The sequence below is a fragment of the Schistocerca gregaria genome, chromosome 4 (assembly GCF_023897955.1).
Source record: "Schistocerca gregaria isolate iqSchGreg1 chromosome 4, iqSchGreg1.2, whole genome shotgun sequence".
In the NCBI taxonomy this organism is placed as follows: domain Eukaryota; kingdom Metazoa; phylum Arthropoda; class Insecta; order Orthoptera; family Acrididae; genus Schistocerca; species Schistocerca gregaria.
In genome coordinates this window covers 275,370,309-275,389,112 of record NC_064923.1, presented here as the reverse complement: position 1 = coordinate 275,389,112, position 18,804 = coordinate 275,370,309, and the positions used below count along the sequence as shown (strand labels likewise).

Sequence of the window (18,804 nt, the reverse complement as noted above, 5' to 3'; positions counted from 1 at the left end):
GCTTACCATCAGCACTTCTGATATTCGTATAGCTACTTCTCCTTTCCACAAAGGTCTCTTTTTAATTTTCATGTTGGCAGCATCTCTTTCCCGTAGTCACACATGCTTAGACGACTGTACTACTTTCCTCTAGCAGTTCCTGTTTTGCCATTTTTCACTTTCTGTTACACACATTTTTTAGATGTATGTATTCCCTTTTGGATGCTTCATTTTCAGCATTTCTGTATGCTCTGCTTTTGTCAGTTACAGTAAATACCTTGTGTTTTATCAGATGATTTCTAGTGGACATTATCTTTTTGCCTATTTAATCCTCCACTGCCTTATCTGTTCATTTCTGAAAGCTACTTATTCCTCTTCTATTGTATTTCTGTCACCTGAAATAGCCAGTCATTGCCTAACGCTCCCTTTGAAACTCTTAACAATCTCTGGTTACTTCAATTTATCCAAGTCCCATATCCCAATTTTTTTACATTTCTCTCCTTAATTTCCTACATTTATGCAATTTCTTCAGTTTTAATCTCTAGTTCATAACCGGTAAATTGACCAGATACCACATCTACCCCTAGAAATGTTTTGCAGTTAAAAATGTGTTTTCAGAGTCTCTGCCATGCCATTATATAATCTATCTGAAACCTTCCATCATCTCCAGACCTCTTCATCATATACAACCTTTCACGATTCTTAAATTAAGTGTTACCAGTCACAATTAAATTTTTGTCTAATTTGATCATTTGAAGAATTTCTTTTATCTCATCATAAAATGTTTCAGTCCTTCATATTCTGCTGAGTTAGCATGTATATATATTTGTAGGTCTACTGTTGTCATAGGTGTTGCCTTTGTGTCTAAAATGAATCCGATGATACAAGGTATGTAGTGGACCCCCTTGCACTTTTTGTGCTTTATGTAGGGTATATGTACTTAATATGCATCAAAACACTAGTTGGCAACTCGAATGTACGAGGTTTGGAACTTAAAAATAGTGGCAACTATTTATTAACAACTGATACAAAAGAGTTACATGTTTGCCCTTCAAAGTAATCACCAACATTGTGCAAAACCTGCTGCCAGCGATGTAGAAGGTGTAGTATACCATTAGCAGAGCCTGTTCTGTTGATGGTGCGAATGGAGTGGTCTACTGCCTGTCGAATCCCTGGAACAGCTCTGAAGCGAATGCCACGAAGTAGTTCCTTCATCTTCAGAATAACATCTAAGTCACAAGGGCTTAAGTCTGGGGAGTATGGTGGATGGTACATTACTACCCAGTCCCATCGACCGAACAGAGCAGCCACAGCTTGCACTGCATGCGCCCGCGCATTGTCGTGAAAAATGATGTGTGGGTTGTGCAGAAAGTGGCACCGCTTCTTTCACAAGGCTGGTCACAGTGATGCTCCAAAAATGAACAGTAATGCTGCACATTGATGGTCTGTCACGGAGGAAAGTAATTCATTAGGATAACACCACCACAGTCGTATATGAGAATCACCATAACTTTCGATCGCTCCATTTGCACCATCAACAGAACAGGCTCTGCTAACGGTATACTACACCTTCCACATTGCTGGCAATGAGTTCTACACAACACTGGTGACTACTTTGAAGAACAGTAACAGGTGCAAACATGTAACTCTTTTGTATCGGTTGTGAATAAATAGTTGCCACTATTTAAGTTCCAACCCTCCTATGTTATTTGAAAATTTATCATGCAGCTTCAGTTATTATGATGAAAAGTGCATTAAATATGGCACAAATGTGAAAATTGTGCTACACTTAAGATCAGTTGCTACCACAACTTTTATTTGGCATTCACATTTGTTGATTTTGCAATCAAATTATTGCCTTTGAGCCTAACCTAGACCTCGGACTAGACTACTGATCAATTTGTCACCATAGCCAAAATTTCTGAAGGGAGGGTTAATATCACACTTTAGCTAAATATGATACATTCTGAAACCATTGTTTTTTTTTCTATCAGCTACAGCATAAAAAAATATACATAATAAGATTATTTCATTCATAAATGTGTTCCTTGAATTCCATCATGAAGGATATGGAATGAGTCAAGTTGTACATTTACAGGTAGAAGCAGCCATGTCGGTTACATGTGTAATGTAGGTCTATATAGTCAACAAGTTATGATTAGTGCTAATCTGCTTGTACTGCTCCTCTTCTGTTACTAAGAGGCCACTGTTTTCATGTACTACTTCACATGCAGCATATATGTAACTGATTTCTCAGAGCACATACCAACCGCCTATAGATCTACTGGAAAAATTAAAAATTTGATGTGAAATTTAATTTATATCCCCCTGCTGAAATATCCTGAAAATAATAGTCTTGCTGATAATGTTATCTTTAACTGTGTTTTGGAATATTTGTGAGTTTACAATTTCTTGCTTAATGTTGAAGGGTAACCTGTATAGGCTTTTATTTACTTATTCATCTATTTGTGTATTTACTGCTTATTTAGTCTGACTAGATTAGTGCCTTAAGGCCCTATTTTACATCTGACCAGGAGCAACACATACAAAAAATTTTACAAAACCTTGGAAATAATAATAGATAGTACTGATGACGATGATAATAATGACATTAATAATAGGAGGTGGTGGTGGTGGTGGTGGTGGTAGTAGTAGTAGTAGTAGTAGTAGTAGTAGTAGTGGTGGTAGTGGTAGTGTAGTAGTAAAGGACATTTAAAGTGATATAGACTAGCTTAGCACATTTGAAGCCATGTTAAGTATTATCAGAAGCGAAGTGGGTAAAGGAACAGGAGAAGATTGAAATGACAGTGACCATGGTTGTTAGGAAAGAACAGAATATAAACAGAGAACTCTGCAAAAAAGGGATAAGGAAAAGTTCTGGGGGAGGGGGACTGAAAAGAATGTAGCGGAGAAGGCTATTGTGATAGAAGATGGTCCATTAGCATGGTCTTTTGAAGTTTGGAAGGAATTTAATTTCTCTAATGTTCTGAGGAAGATTGTTCCAAAGCCAGATTTCTAATACAGGGAATGATTTAGAAAACATGGCAGTGCTATGTGATGGTACAGAAACAATTTTACTTTCTTGAGAATGAGTATTTCTGCTGTGCTGTCCAGATAGTGGAGTTAAGGGTTGAAGACAAATAAGAGGGAGCACAGTGGTTGAGAAGACAATAGAGCAAACATAGAATATAATAATTCTACCACTTATTGGCATGTAGCTGTGATAACGGCTCGTAGACTGGTGTGATGTGGTCAGAGAAATATATGCCACATATGTATCATACACAGGCATCATCAACAGTTCTGGCTTGCATGAGCTTTTATATAAAAGTACTTGGAGAATGGCATCACCATAGTCAAGTATGGGAAGTATTAGTGTCTCTATGAGCTTCTTTTTAAGCTTGAAAGAAATAATTTTTTATATTTCTTTAGAAAGTAAAGCAACACTGACTCCTTGTTGTAGATTGCAGTTGGATGTTCAGTCCAGTGTAAATGATGGTCCAGAATTATCCCCAAATTCCTTGCAGAAGGAGAAAAAATTATTTTGGGATTAATGGCTTTTGCACCTAAATACAAATCTCCACTCTGGATCCTTAGCCAGCTCCCATAACCTGTACAGAAATTAGTTTCATTTCTAGTATTATGGTCTTGAATTGCACAGTTCGTCCTGAATTTGCTCTTGTTACGAACCGCAAGTACTATTAGGTAGTCTGTATGTTGGCATATAAGTGTATCAAACCTAAGGTCCGCAAAGAGACTTCTGCAACATGGTATAAACTTGACTTAATGTTGAATATAGAGCTCGTACATGTGCTGCTCAATCACATAGATCAGATCCCACAATATGTCTTTCAGGCAACTGTTCAACTTCATCAGGTGGTTACTATTGGAAAGTAGCACATGCGAATAACTATTGTGAGGTGGTCTTCTATGCCAACTCTTCCTGGAAGTCAAGCACAGGCAGTTGGGCAGCTTCCATATGGATGATGGTAGTGTGTTCATGGCCTACCACATGTACTCTGGATCATTGGTGGTGCTGCAGCTGGGTAATACTGGCTGGGAATAAAATCAAAATTCGTAGCTAGGTGGGTCCTGCATTATGCTTCTGAGGGGCTCTTGTTTTCCTATATATCCAGGCTCTAGTTTGTTGGAAATGCAAGTTTCAGCATGTATAAGCATATTTGAATGTTGATACTGTTATAAATACTGTCACTTTGTAAACAGACTCACAAGTTCAAATATGAAAGCAGGGTTGTCAATGAAGTACACCACTGAAAGCATGTTTATTGTGAACACCATTGTATAGCCAGAACAGAGCTGAATTCTTGGAGAACATTGCTACTTATACAGACATCAAATATCTCAGAATATACAAATATTACAAACACTAGAAATTTTGAGAACCTTCCAGAAGTGATTAATACCAAATAACAAACAACTGCTGATACTCAGGTTTGAACTGGTGACCTGCAGCCTGCCAGTTAGCATTGCTCCATCTCCTGGAGAAACAGTGACCCACTGTTTCAGAAGTTTTTATTGGCACCAACTGCAGCACCTTGGATGTAGGTGTTGCCAACGGTCCTCTGTGTGGCAGCTTTGGTGGAGTTTAAATTTTAGTCATGTCATCACATCATTTTTCACTATGATGAGCATTAGAAATAGCCACTCCTGTTGAAGCTTCTTGATCACTGAGGAGATCTTTAGTTTCCATGAATGAGAAACTGCTGTCATTGATTTGCATCTCTGGACTGTAGTAAGGCTTCATATGAGGAACATGTATGATGTCTCTGCACTTTTATCTTCTTGACGAAGGGCCATAATACTCAACTTTATAAGTGATGTCCGACAAGTGACAAAGTAACAACTTTTCCAATTGTCCCACTTTGTGCATATGTGTAAAACCAATTCCAAGTCTCCAGGACTATATGCCACTGCTTGGTGCTTTGTGTTGTAGTGCCCTCGGTCTTTCTCCTAGGTGCCCAAAATGCATATAAGCACCAGCTGCCTTGCATCTTTGGTCCTGGTGATGATGAGGTTCACTTAATCATTCTGAGTGTCATTCGGTTGAAACGGGAATGTGGTATCCATTGTTGTTTCAGTGTCATGACCATGGAGCAGAAAGAATGGTATGAAGCCTGTAGTGTCTTGCTTCACTGTGTAGTATGTGAAGTTATAACAAACAGTATTGTATGCCAGTCTCTCTGGTCATCATCAACATACAATGAGAGCTTATTGCCAACATCTTATTAAAGTTCTCATTTGAGCCTCTACAGTTTCATGAAGTTCTGATAGGTGGGAGCACTATAAGTACCCTTCAAAATGGTGCCTTTAATGGAGATGGGTTCCAAGCAGAAAGCTGTCATTGAGTTTCTTTTGGTAGAAACCAGAGCATTGCTTGCGGAAGTCTGTGGAGACCTGCCAGTGAACAATAGTGTGGTGAGTTGTTGGCCAACAAGGTTATGCAGACCTGTCCGATCTCCCATGTGCCAGCCGGCTGCACACAGCTATGACTCCTGCAATATTGGAATGTGCAGGAACTTCCATTTGAGGTGACTGACTGCAGGTCACAGTCAAACACCTCACTGCTCAACTGGATGTCTCTGTTGGTAGTGCTGACAGATCTGTCTACCAGTTGGAGTACTTAAAGGTGTGTGACCACTGGCTTCCTCAATGCATAACATAAGATCATAAAGAGCTACAAAGGACCATCTGCAAAGGACTTCTTGTGCTTTACGAGGGTGATCATGAGGTTTTTTAGTCGAACATTGTCACATGATGAAGCATCAGTTCATCACTTCAAAGCAGAAACAAAACTGCAATCCTTGTAGTGGTGTTCCAACACCTCTCCTCCAAAGAAAAAGTTCAGAGCCACTCCCTCATATGTTAAAATCATGGCAACTGTCTTCTGAGATTCTGAAGGAGTTATTCTGTTTGATGTTCTCCCTAATGGTGCAATATCAACTCTGAAGTATACTGTGCTAACCTCAGGAAATTTAAGAAATTATTTCAGCATGTTTGTTGCCACAAAAATGCAAACAAACTTCTCCTTGTCCATGACAGTGCAAGGCCTCACTCAAGTCTGTGCACGTGAGAGCAGCTCACAAAACTTCATTGGGCTGTTCTTCCTCATCCACTAAACAGCCCAGATCTCACACCATCCAACCTCCATTTGTTTGGTTCAGTGAAGGACACTCCATGAGGAGCAGTACATGGATGATTGGGAGGTTTTTGAAGCAGCAAGACATTGGCTGTCATCAACCAATAGAGGGGTAACATGTGGGCACATAGGCCCTCCCATTAAGGCAGCACTAGGCTGTCACATTGAATGGAGATTAAGTTAAGAAATAGAGTTTGGTAGCTAAAAGATGGGGAATAATATGGTGTCTTGGAATCCTGAATGAAACCAACCTGCTTTCAGAAAAAGAAGGTTCTGCATTATTAATGGAATGCTTCTTGTACAGTACTCCTTCCAAGCAGTCTTGGATGTCATAAATGTGCAGAAATGGGTAGAAATCTTCTTCCTCCATTATTGTCCAATATCCGTCTGCAACACCCTGCACAAGTGCTGGCTGATTGGTGGATGATTTCCACTGTTGAGATGGTGTTTTAGCACTTGGTTTGACTTTTCTCCACACCTGATTTGAAAGAATTCGAAAATTGGTGCACAACACCTATCACTCACTGGTGCTGTTCCTCAGTCAGGCCAGGTCCTATTGACAGCTTGGTAGCAATTTCCTCCAATTGCAAAATCACTTAGACACTACATCTGTTGGTGCAATAAGTGGCAATTGACTCTTAAATTTAGTGTGAGGTCATCCACATGAGTACTGAAAGAAATATGTTAAATGTTTTTTACATAATAAATCATACAAATCTAAAGGCTGTCAATTCAACTAAATACCTAGGAATGAAAATTATGAACAACTTAAACTGAAACAATCACACAGATAATGTTGTGGGGAAGGCAAATCAAAGTCTGCATTGTTTTGGCTGAACACTTAGAAGGTGCAACAGGTGTACTAAAGAAACTGCCTATACTGTGCTTGTCTGTCCTGTGCTGAAGTATTGTTATGCTATATGGGATTCTTACCAGATAGCACTGAAGGAGGACATCAAAAAGTCCAAAGAATGACGGCTAATTTTGTGTTACTGCAAAATAGGGGAGAGAGTGTCGCAGGTATGTAGTTGTAGTGACAATCATTAAAACAAAGGCATCTTTTGTTGATGTGAGTTCTTTTCACAAAATTTTGTTCACCAGCTTTTACCACTGAATGCAAAAATATTTTATTGGTGCCAACCTACATAGGGAGAAATGATCATCTTAATAAAATAAGAAGTATCAGAGCTCCTACAGAAAGATTTAAGTGTTCATATTTACTAAGCACTGAAAAGAGTGGAGCAGTAGAGAAATAGTATGAACTCTCTGTCATTCACTGAAGTGTGAATTGCAGAGTAGAACATGTTGGCATTCTAGTTCCTAAACACTCCACCAGACAGCACTCCTATTTGCCCCCTCCCATACACTGCTATCCCTTCCCCTTCCCCGCCCTCTCTAGCTTGCTGCTTCCGTTCCACATGATAGTTGCATTCTGGTCCGAACTGCCAGGGTTGGCGGTCATGTGTGCACAAGGTGTGCTTGCTTATGTGAACAAATGATGCATGTCTCTCTTTTTTGTCTGATGAAGGTTATGACTGAAAGCTTATGTGCCAGTGTCTTTTAATTGTGCTTGTCTTCAACTTAACTTGTTATCTTTATGGCAAGTAGCAGTCTATCTTTTCTTATATTGTTGATATTCCAACCTGCTGTTTCCATTGTTTTATCTTGTAAACTGACTCATTCTACATCATTTTGATAAAAGAATGATTCAGATGATCTGTGGAACATGTAAATAATTAACCAGGATGTGATATTAGGGCAATATAGACCAAATGAGCTACTTGCTATGGGCATAGCAAAAATAATACTGTGAAGGAAGTAGTGCATCAAGACTTACTGTTTTAGGGATTTGAATTCGGGGACAAACGTCCCAATCTACAAGATATGTGTGTCAGAATTGCAGCTGAAAGATAAATATAATGGACTGGGATCACTACTTGTCTCCCAGCATGTGGTTAAAACATATTTCTCTCTGAATTGGCAATTGCTACAGAACATCAGGTAGTCATTTTCAACCCATTTAGTAACGAATTCTCTGGAAGCAATAGCATCAAGTGTATACTTGGAGCAGGTTTGCATGCCATAAACTTGCTGATTCATATCAGCACAGTACCTCAGTTCCAGTGTTCATAGGCACCAACAGTGAATTGTGGAGGTCTGTATATGTTATATGGTAAGGCATATCATGTTATGCCTATAGGTGAGTGATATGTTGTTGTTGTTGTTGTTGTTGTTGTTGTTGTGGTCTTCAGTCCTGAGACTGGTTTGATGCAGCTCTCCATGCCACTCTATCCTGTGCAAGCATCTTCATCTCCCAGTTCCTACTGCAACCTACATCCTTCTGAATCGGCTTAGTGTATTCATCTCTTGGTCTCCCTCTACGATTTTTACCCTCCACACTGCCCTCCAGTACTAAATTGGTGATCCCTTGATGCCTCAGAACATGTCCTACCAACTGATTCCTTCTTCTCGTCAAGTTGTGCCACAAACTTCTCTTCTCCCCAATCCTATTCAATACCTCCTCGTTAGTTATGTGATCTACCTATCTAATCTTCAGTTCTGTAGCACCACATTTCGAAACTTCTATTCTCTTCTTGTCCAAACTATTTATTGTCCATGTTTCACTTCCATACATGGTTACACTCCATACAAATACTTTCAGAAATGACTTCCTGACACTTAAATCTATACTCGGTGTTAACAAATTTCTCTTCTTCAGAAACGCTTTCCTTGCCATTGCCAGTCTACATTTTATATCCTCTCTACTTCGACCATCATCAGTTATTTTGCTCCCCAAATAGCAAAACTCCTTTACTACTTTAAGTGTCTCATTTCCTAATCTAATTCCCTCAGCATCACCCGACTTAATTCGACTACATTCCATTATCCTCGTTTTGCTTTTGTTGATGTTCATCTTATATCCTCCTTTCAAGACACTGTCCATTCCGTTCAACTGCTCTTCCAAGTCCTTTGCTGTCTCCGACAGAATTACAATGTCATCGGCGAACCTCAAAGTTTTTATTTCCTCTCCCTGGATTTTAATACCTACTCCGAATTTTTCTTTTCTTTCCTTTACTGCTTGCTCAATATACAGATTGAATAACATCGGGGAGAGGCTACAACCCTGCCTTACTCCCTTCCCAACAACCGATTCCTTTTCATGTCCCTCGACTCTTATAACTACCATCTGGTTTCTGTACAAATTGTAAATAGCCTTTCGCTCCCTGTATTGTACCCCTGCCACCTTTAGTATTTGAAAGAGAGTATTCCAGTCAACATTGTCAAAAGCTTTCTCTAAGTCTACATATGCTAGGAACGTAGGTTTGCCTTTCCTTAATCTTTCTTCTAAGATAAGTCGTAAGGTCAGTATTGCCTCACGTGTTCCAATATTTCTACGGAATCCAAACTGATCTTCCCCGAGGTCGGCTTCTACTAGTTTTTCCATTTGCATTATATTTGCTGCGGACTAACTATGTAAAATTTTTTGGGAGGACTGCATACAAATGGTGGTGGTAACTAGTGATGGGTCTGTGATGTCCGTTAGGGTCTTTTAATTAAAGAGAAGTGGGACCATCATTTGAGTTGATTAGTGTTGTCAGATGTAACAGCTACAATGAGCTGCTGGACAACCAAGTTATGCAATTTGCTCTCTATTTTAATGAAAAACAAAACAGTACTAGATGCTGCCCACTCCACTCCAATCCACTCTCATGTTCCAACACAAACAATCCATGGATTTTAACCTCATTGAAAATCTTTCGTATTGTATGGAATATTGTGAGTGTGCCAAACGCCTGGGTCAACATTGAGGTTTAGCTATCTTGCATTAGTTGTGACTGAAAATAATGTTTGGACATAATGTTTATTAAATCCAGTATCATTCCAGTTGATATAACAATGAACTGTTACGTGGCCCAAGATTGTGGAAGGGCCACATCTTGTTAGGACGAAAATTAGTACTTTGTTGAGATTATAGCACACACAATTTCACCTGTGCTGATGACCTTACACTTTCTTCCCAAAGTGAGACCTTTGAACAAGAGGAACAAAATCTGATGCTGTTTTGAAGGAGTTAGATAAATACCACTGTAAGAACCAGTTAAAACCAAATCCCAGAAAAGCACAAGTGTGCACATTCCATCTGAGGAACAGATAGAACCACAGGAAACTTCTAGTGACATGGAGAAGAGTGCAGCTGGGGCAAGGTTTCCAGCTCAAGTACCTTGGTGTCATTCTAATCATGCCTTGACTTTCAGGCAGTTCATTGGAAAATCTAGTTGCTGATTTCACTGAAGAATGTCCCTGTGGAAAGCTCTGAATAGGCTCAGAACAGGGATTGCAAGTTCAAAGGATAGTTTGCAGAAATGAGGTTATTCCATGACATTAACCTTTTGTGACTGTGGAATTGAACAAAAGTGCAGCATTTATACCAGTGTATTTTACATCCTGCAAGATGTATCATTGACAACCTGAAGCTGTAGTGATTGCCAAATACTGTACTAAAGTTGCTTAGATTGTTATCTTTATTTCTTTTGTTTCAAAATTCATGTAATGTCTCTTAAAATTCCAACTTAGAATTAGTTTATAAGTGAATGTGACTGTGTTCAACAAACAATACCAACCTTTTCTAATTTAAATGAGTACCACAGTGACTTAAACATCATATATTTTATCTGGTGCACCAACAGTTATGAAACTAATTTTTCTTTCCTTGACGTTGACCACCTTCTTTCATCTGTTCATATAGTGACGTGCTTTCTGACCTTTTCCTGAAAACTCCTGAACTTCCTAATCTTGTTTCAAAAAGTGGGCCTGTATAGAATTTCTGCTTTCATAGCATTAATTTCTGCTAAGCCCTTTTTTACTTCCCCAAAACTACTGATTTGTGTTTTGGAATTTTTGTCAAAATGTTTAGATATTATTTTAGTCAGTCTTTCCAGATTTATTCGAGCCAGGTGACCATAAAATAAAATTCTACTTTTTCTCAAAGCATCTGATACTTTTACCATTTGGGTGTAGATTTCTTCATTACTTTTTCGCGACCACATACTCCCAACTTTTTTTGGACTGAGTATTTACTGTAATACCTTCCTTTCCCTTTTCTCCAACTCTTCAGACTTTACACTGTTGCTAAAGTCTTAAATTCCAGTGCATAAAGGGACTCTGGCCTCATGACAGTATTGCAGTGTTGGATTTTTGTTTTTACTTACAGTAATTTTATTACTGTAAATGTCCTTCATGAATTGATAAGCTACTTCCACTTTCTGGGCTCTGTTTTTCTCCCCCTCCTTTGTATAGACTATGTGGCCACATTAATTCTCCTAATTACATATATTTATTCATTTATTGACTCTTTCATGTCTTGTGCCGAGGAATTTTGGAGTATTTTTAATGTGTGTTATCTAATCATCTTCTAAAAATAAATTTATTATCGAGCCTTTCCTACCATCTATTTCAACACAGTCATTTACTCAGGTGCTGTACCAATAATTTTTAAGATATTACTAACACATCTGCAGAGTCTAGACAGTTGAGTTTGACATTCAAGTTCTTATATCCCATTCTGATTTCTTAACGTCTAAAATTCCTTCCCTTATCGTCTTTTCCAAAATACAGTTGAAGAACATTGGCGTGAGGCCTTACATCTACTGCATTTTTCTCGGTGGTCAGGAAAGCAGTTCCCATAGTTTGTTAGTGCCCAAAATTTCCTCATATCTATTCTATGAGACAGCTAAAATTGTATTTTACATCTCATTATGTGAGAAACATTACAATTTTATACATTGTGATTCCCAGTATGAAAGTCTTAGAAAAAAGTAAGTCTGTTAGTCTTCATTCATAATTAGCTTCCAAATTTTGTAAATGTTTATGTTTGTTGCTAGTAGATATATTCACACTTTCAGTTCCTTCCATTTTGTACTGGCCACTTTCTAATATTAACTTGCAGTTAATTTGATGAACTAGTGGACACAAAGCAATATAGCACAATATTAATGTAAAATTTTCTTATATATACAAATACAAATAAATGTCTTAAATTTAGATGTAGTTGTACATATAATAAACGCATATTGTTGATTGTCCCACAGGAAATACAGCAGTGTATTGCCAGCAATAACTTAAATTTGTTTATTTTAAGAATAGTTCTATTTGTTTCATTGTAGTTCATCACATTTAGAGACAGTAAGTTATTGTTTTAAATATCAAACAACCTTTTATTGTTGCACAGTACTTATTAAATAATGTTTAATATGGCATTTTTCAATTTTTTCACAGATATATCGTCACATCCAGATATACATTAGTTTTACTTTGGTTCTGTTTTGTAACTGAGGGTAATGTGAATGCAACATGAGTTCTCCAAAGAAAGGAAATGCAAGACATTTATCCAAAACAACTGAACTGTCTGGTCCTGTACAGAAGAGAACTCAGATTGAAAATCCCGACAGCCCAAAGAAAGAGAAGGACAGTATACATACACAGATAAAAAATTCATTGAAGTCACCAGACAATATTTCTGATATAGAGCATAACCACAAATTGCCCATTAAAACAGAAAAATCATGTCTTCAGACATCTTCCTGCATTGTGTCAAAGGAAACATCACACCAGAACGAACCTGATTCATCTATTTCATCTTGTGAACATGTGGAAAGTACTCAGTCTGAGCTCTCTGGCATAAGCTATACAAAGAAAACAATAAGACAAAAAAAACAATATAGCCAAGAATCCCTCAAAGAACATACTATCAAAAATCTCTCAAAAGGAAAAGAGGGAAATACTGGCCAGTTGAACAGTCACTTACCTTATGACACCAAAAATGCTGAAGAGAATAACTGTAAAGTTCAAATGACAACAGAAATGTATGAAACATCTGAGTCATTGCCAATAAACACCACTGCTGATCCCTCCACTGGTAGTTCTGTAGACAAGAAGGAGAGAAGGAAGATAGTGAAGAAACTTGCCAAAGATGAAAAAAGAAAGCAACGTGAGCTTGAATACAAAAAGAATCTTCAGTACCCAAAGGGTCAAAGGATTCAGGTTATTGATCACAACACATTCCACAAAATTTTGAATGATTCTGGATCTTTGCAAAGTGAAAATAAGAGATCATTGCTCAATTCTGAAGAATTTCCAGCATTAAATGTATTGAAACGTAATGACAGATTTCCTGCAATGACTTGCCAAAATTCTTCAATGCAGTCTGAAAGTGAAAAATCAAGGGTGCAAGATAAGGCTACTAACAACATGGGAAAGTGTACGAAAATATCAGAGACTCACCCTGTTGTTAATGAAGAAATGATAAACAAGGTGGGAAAGAAATTTTGTGTTCCAAGTAAACTAAATCCCAAAGGTTCCCTGAAGAAAATAGGAAAGTTACCAAAGAAACGCGATCCCATACAAATTGACATTCTACAGTGTATAAAGGTGAGTTCTAGGATTTAAGCATTTGATTTTATTTTCAATTAATTTTCAGTGTATGAATTCAGAACATATTATTCAGGTATACTTCACCGAAGTATTTATTTGAGAATATTACATTCGTTTTATTCTCTCACATAGAAAAGAATTTTTTTAAAAGGCGTATGTATGAAATACGACAGTTATCCTACTATAGCTTGTATCATATCTTCAGGACTGGTGTTTGTTTGTTTTATAAACATGTGCAGATCACACTGAAGCATGACTACATTACAGTATTTGACATTTTGTGTACTTTTAACAGTTAAAATAAATTATATTTTGTTGTCACCTTTGATTCACCCACATTATCTGAATTCACCGAGGCTGGTTTGTTACACATTAGAGTCTGCTTGTATGTCCCCAGTTCAGTGTACTGTTTTCAATGCCAGATATTTGGGCACACTGTCCCAGCATGCAGAGGGAAGCCAACCTGTGGTGGAAGAAATGGTTTAGATACTCATGATCCATGCTCGTCAGGCGTTAATTGCTTATGCATATAGCCAGTCTGGTCAAAGGAATTTACTGTCTATGTACAGGAACAGAAAATTCAGGAATTTTAGATCAGAAGCCAGTTACCATACATGGAGACTAAAAAGATTTACAAGACTATGCAACCTTCAATGTTTGCAGCCTCATTCTTTACCCTCATAAGCAACCAGTCGCAAACTCTGGTGCCTCAAAGCACATCTACCATCGTGCAGCAACCAGCTGTCAGGTCTGATTCCTCGACACTAACTGCCAGTGTAAATGCCAGCACATCCACCTGTGCTCGTAGCTGCGCTTGTCAGGTCACTGCTGCAATTATTAGCTTTGCTCTAAAAACTAAAATCTTGTTGCAAGATATCTACATCGGCATTACCACACTGCCCTCCCAAAGGGAAACCAATGTCCAGTAACAGCTGATCTAAAAAGCGCAATGTCAAACCCTCTAACTGTAGTGCTTCGGTAACATCTGATGGGGAAGGCTGTTCAATGTACCTAGATATATGTGGATGACCTGCCAAGCCTAACTATTCCTCCTCTAGCATTTTGAACTCCCCTCCTAGACTGCAGGATTTAACGGTGCATAAATCCAGTGGTTAAAATGGCTCCCATCCTTCGATGGAATGTTGACAGTTGTAGGTCACATTCAGAGAAGCTATACTGAGGTGACAGAAGTCATGGAATAGCAATATGCACATACACAGATAATGGTAGTATCGAGTGCACATGCTATAAAAGGGCAGTGGGTTGGTGAAGCTGTCATTTATACTCAGGTGATTCATGTGAAAAGGTTTCTGACATGATTATGGCCTCACAATAGGAATTAACAGACTTTGAACATGGAATGGTTGGTAGTTGGAGTTAGATGCAAGGGACATTTCATTTTGGAAATCATTAGTGAATTCAGTACTCCACAATCCACAATGTCAAAAGTGTGCCGAGAAAACTGCATTTCAGGCATTACCTCTCACCACAGACAATGCAGTGGCTGAGATGGTCTTCACTTAACGACTGAGATCAGCGGCCTTTGCATAGATGTGTCATTGTTAACAGGCAAGCAGCACTGCATGAAATAACTGCAGAAATCGATGTGTGATGTATGATGAACTTATTCATTAGGAGAGTGTGGCAAAATTGGGCACCAGCAGGCTATGGCAGCAGACTCCAGATGTGAGTGCCTTTCCTGACAGCACAACATCACCTGTATTGCCTCTCCTGGGCTTGTGACCATAATGGTTGGACTCTACATGAGTGGGAAATCATGGCCTAGTCAGATGAGTGTCAATTTCATTTGGTAAGAGCTGATGGCTTGGTTCGATTGTGGCACAGACCCCACATAGCCATAGACCCAAATTGTCAACAAGACACTGTACAAGCTGGTGGTGACTCAATAATGGTGTGGGCTGTGTTTACATGCAATTGACTGGGTTCTGTGGTCCAACTGAACTGATCATTGACTGGAAATGGTTATGTTCAGCTACTTGGAGACCATTTGCAACCATTCATGGAAGTCATTTTTCCAAACAATGATGGAATTTTTATGGATGACAATGTGCTATGTCACTGGGACACAGTTGTTTGCGATTGGTTGAAGAACTTTCTGGACAATTCAAGTGAATGATTTGGGTATCCAGATTGTCAGACATGAATCCCATCGAACATTTATGACACAAAATTGAGCAGGCAGTTCGTGTACAAAACCCTGCACCAGCAACATTCGCAATTGTGCACAGCTATAGAGCGGCATGTCTTCATTTTTACGCAGGAGACTTCCAACAACTTGTTCAGTCCATACAATGTTGAGTTACTACACAACGCCAGGCAAAAGGTGGTCCGACACAATATTAGTAGGTATCCAATGACTTTTCTCATCTCAGTGTATGACTTCTGGTAGAAGAGAAGTCTATGTGAATACGCCTCCAGGAGACATACTTCAAGGCCACAGATATTCCATTGCTGGTAGTATTTAACCTTCACGGGAAGGATGTCCTAAATTGTGAGTAAGGAAAGGGTGATATAGCTGCGTTCATTGACAAAGCTTACAACTACTTGCCCATCACCCTCACCGCAGAGGTATAAGGTGTTGCAGTAGCAGTTTATGCAACATCTCAGCTAATAGAATGCTATGTGTAAATTTCACTGCAGGAACCCTTTGATGGTGTGACACTTACTGATCTCATGTGATAACTCCCCTGCCCATCCTTGTTAATTGGTGTCATGAGTGCACACCATGTGCTCTTGGGCTCTTCTACCGTTTACCCCAGAGGTTGCACAGCTGAGAGGCTATTGGTGTCAGAGGTTATCAGTATATGTAATATTGGAGAAATGACATACTTCTGCGTAACTGCTCACTTACTCTCTGCTAAAGAGCTTACCCAGTGCTCTCCTGCCCATGCAGATACCATTATGTGGGAAATGGCCAACGATTGATGCTCAAGTAACCAATTTCTCATTGGCTTCACCTAGCTTCATATAAAATGCCTGAACAGCGGCCATCTAAAAAGGATGTTCATCAGAGCAAACTGGCCTCTGTACTGCTGAGTATTCCAACTCTGTGACAGCACCCAGGAGTTGGTGGACCACATCATCAATGTGATGCACCATGCTGCTGATTTCTCCATTCCTTTATCTTCTACCCAGCCTAGAAGGAATGTCAGATGGCAATTCGAGACAGATGTGCTGTGTTACATTGGCTCAGAAGCAGACCAAGTGGAGACAATCTCACAGCATTTTGGTAAGCTCATTGTGTCATCACAGAATGGAAACGAAATGTATGGAGAGAATTTTGAACATCCCTCAACATTCCACATTAGCAAGAAAGGTATTGGAGTCAGTTTGGAAGACATCAGGGACTAGAAGTCCAGGCTGAGTATCTGCCATATTGAACAATGATGTCTTCCAAGCAGCACTAAGGAAAATAGTGTTCAGACAATGGCAAAACAGCTTTGGGATTTGTCCTCCATCTACTACATCAATTATTGATTCCACCAACATAGGGAACACATGAAGAAACACAGACTAGACTTTTTGTCTAACAACTCAGTGTCATATAACTGCCTTTTCTTCTTGTGGGAACTACGGGTGTGTGCTGATTGCTGTGCTTGACACTGATCCAGAAGCCAAAAGGATCCAATGTGGGATCCAAAGGCATTCAGCCATGGAGGCAAAAGTAGTCGTCCTATGCCTCTTCAACAAAATATGGGTTGAAGGCTACTATCAGGATCCATTGTGGTGGGCGATTCTGATACCACTTCTCAAACCAGGGAAGGGCAGGTTGTCTCTAGATAACTACAGGAATGCTGTGGTGCTCACTAGCTCTACAGGAAAGATCCTTGAGCAGATGATAAACTAACACCTATTGTGCATTCTCAAAATCAAGGGATTTCTCAGTTTTTTACAGTCTGTAGTTTGAAAATACCGGTTCACACTTGACAATCTCCTCCAATTAGAGTGTGTAATACAGGTGTCATTCCTATCCAAAGAGAAGTTTATTGGTATCTTCTTCAATCTGGAGAAAGCATATAATACCAGCTGTAAACGCAGTATCGTTGGCCAGCTGCATAACTTGGTATTTCGTGGGTGTCTCACCATCTTGTTGCAGTCCTTCCTCATTCAGTGATTTTTCCGGTACTGAGCTGGTGCTACATACTCCGACCAATTCCCTCAACAGAACGGTGTTCCTGAGGCTTGCATTCTGAATGCCACCCTTTTCATTGTTGCAATCAGTACTATCTCGTCCACAATAAGGAGCCAAGTCAAATATTCCTTATTTGTGGACGACCTTGCAATATTCTGCTCTTTCTCCAGTTTCACAAATACTGCTCATCAGTTAAAGCTGGGGTTGATATAACTGGTTTTAAATTCTCTACAGAAAAAAACTGTTAGTGTTTATTTTAATTGTTGATGCCAATCCTTTACTTGCCCAGAACGCTGGCTGTGGGACACTGTCTTCGATTTTAAGACCTTGTTGCAGTTCTTGGGCCTCATCTTTGATCAGAGGTTAACATGGCTGCCACACCTCCATGGTATGACATGTAGGTGTCTGAAGACACTAAACATCTTAGAATGTCTTGGCAGTAATAATTACGGAGCAGATTGGTCCAGTTTGTTGGCATTCTATAGAACCTTCACCTGCTCATGGCTTGTCTATGGCAGCATAATCTATGGCTCAGTTAAACCTTCATATTTAAAGATAATGGGTCATGTATACCATGCAGGCATTAGACAGGCTACAGGAGCCTACCAAACAAGTCTCATATCTAGGCTCTGTGCAGAAGCTGGTGAGTTGTCTCTTACCGTCTGGTGAGAACTACTAATGGTGCAACAAGTATACAAAGTGAGGACTATCTTGAGCAACTTGGTGTAGCAGGTGCATCAGTTCTTAAATAGGGATGGAATAAATACCTTTGTGAGTGATTGATGGGCCCACTCTTAATTTGGATATGATGGATTACAACAAATCACAACTCCAGCTACAGTTATAAAAAGTATTTTTAACAGATTTTTTTGCAGTGTCACAAGCACATGTTGGTTTTTATCAATGGTTCCAAGCAAGGGGACAATTTGGGTGTTCTGTTATCTTCTCAGATTTTATCATTAAAATCAGCCAACCAAGTCACTTCTCAGTGTGCTATATAGAACTATGGGCATTCAAGAAGGCACCGGAAACCAATGAGACTTCTTTGCAGAGGACACTATCCATCTCCTGCACAGGCAGAAGA

At 39.2% G+C, this 18,804-nt stretch overlaps 1 protein-coding gene across 5 annotated transcripts in view; it reads left to right on the top strand.

Annotated features, from left to right (window-relative positions):
* Nucleotides 1-18,804, top strand: part of LOC126266942 (uro-adherence factor A) — a 136,468-nt gene that overhangs the window by 9,464 nt on the left and 108,200 nt on the right. For 4 of the 5 annotated variants that reach the window (XM_049971637.1, XM_049971638.1, XM_049971639.1 and 1 more), the window contains exon 2: nucleotides 12,413-13,564. In XM_049971637.1, coding sequence (XP_049827594.1) covers nucleotides 12,488-13,564 — 1,077 coding nt within the window. In that variant the 5' untranslated portion in view covers nucleotides 12,413-12,487. Of the gene's footprint in view, nucleotides 1-3,834; nucleotides 4,065-12,412; nucleotides 13,565-18,804 lie in introns of those variants that run through there. The other variant, XM_049971640.1, reaches the window with a different exon arrangement.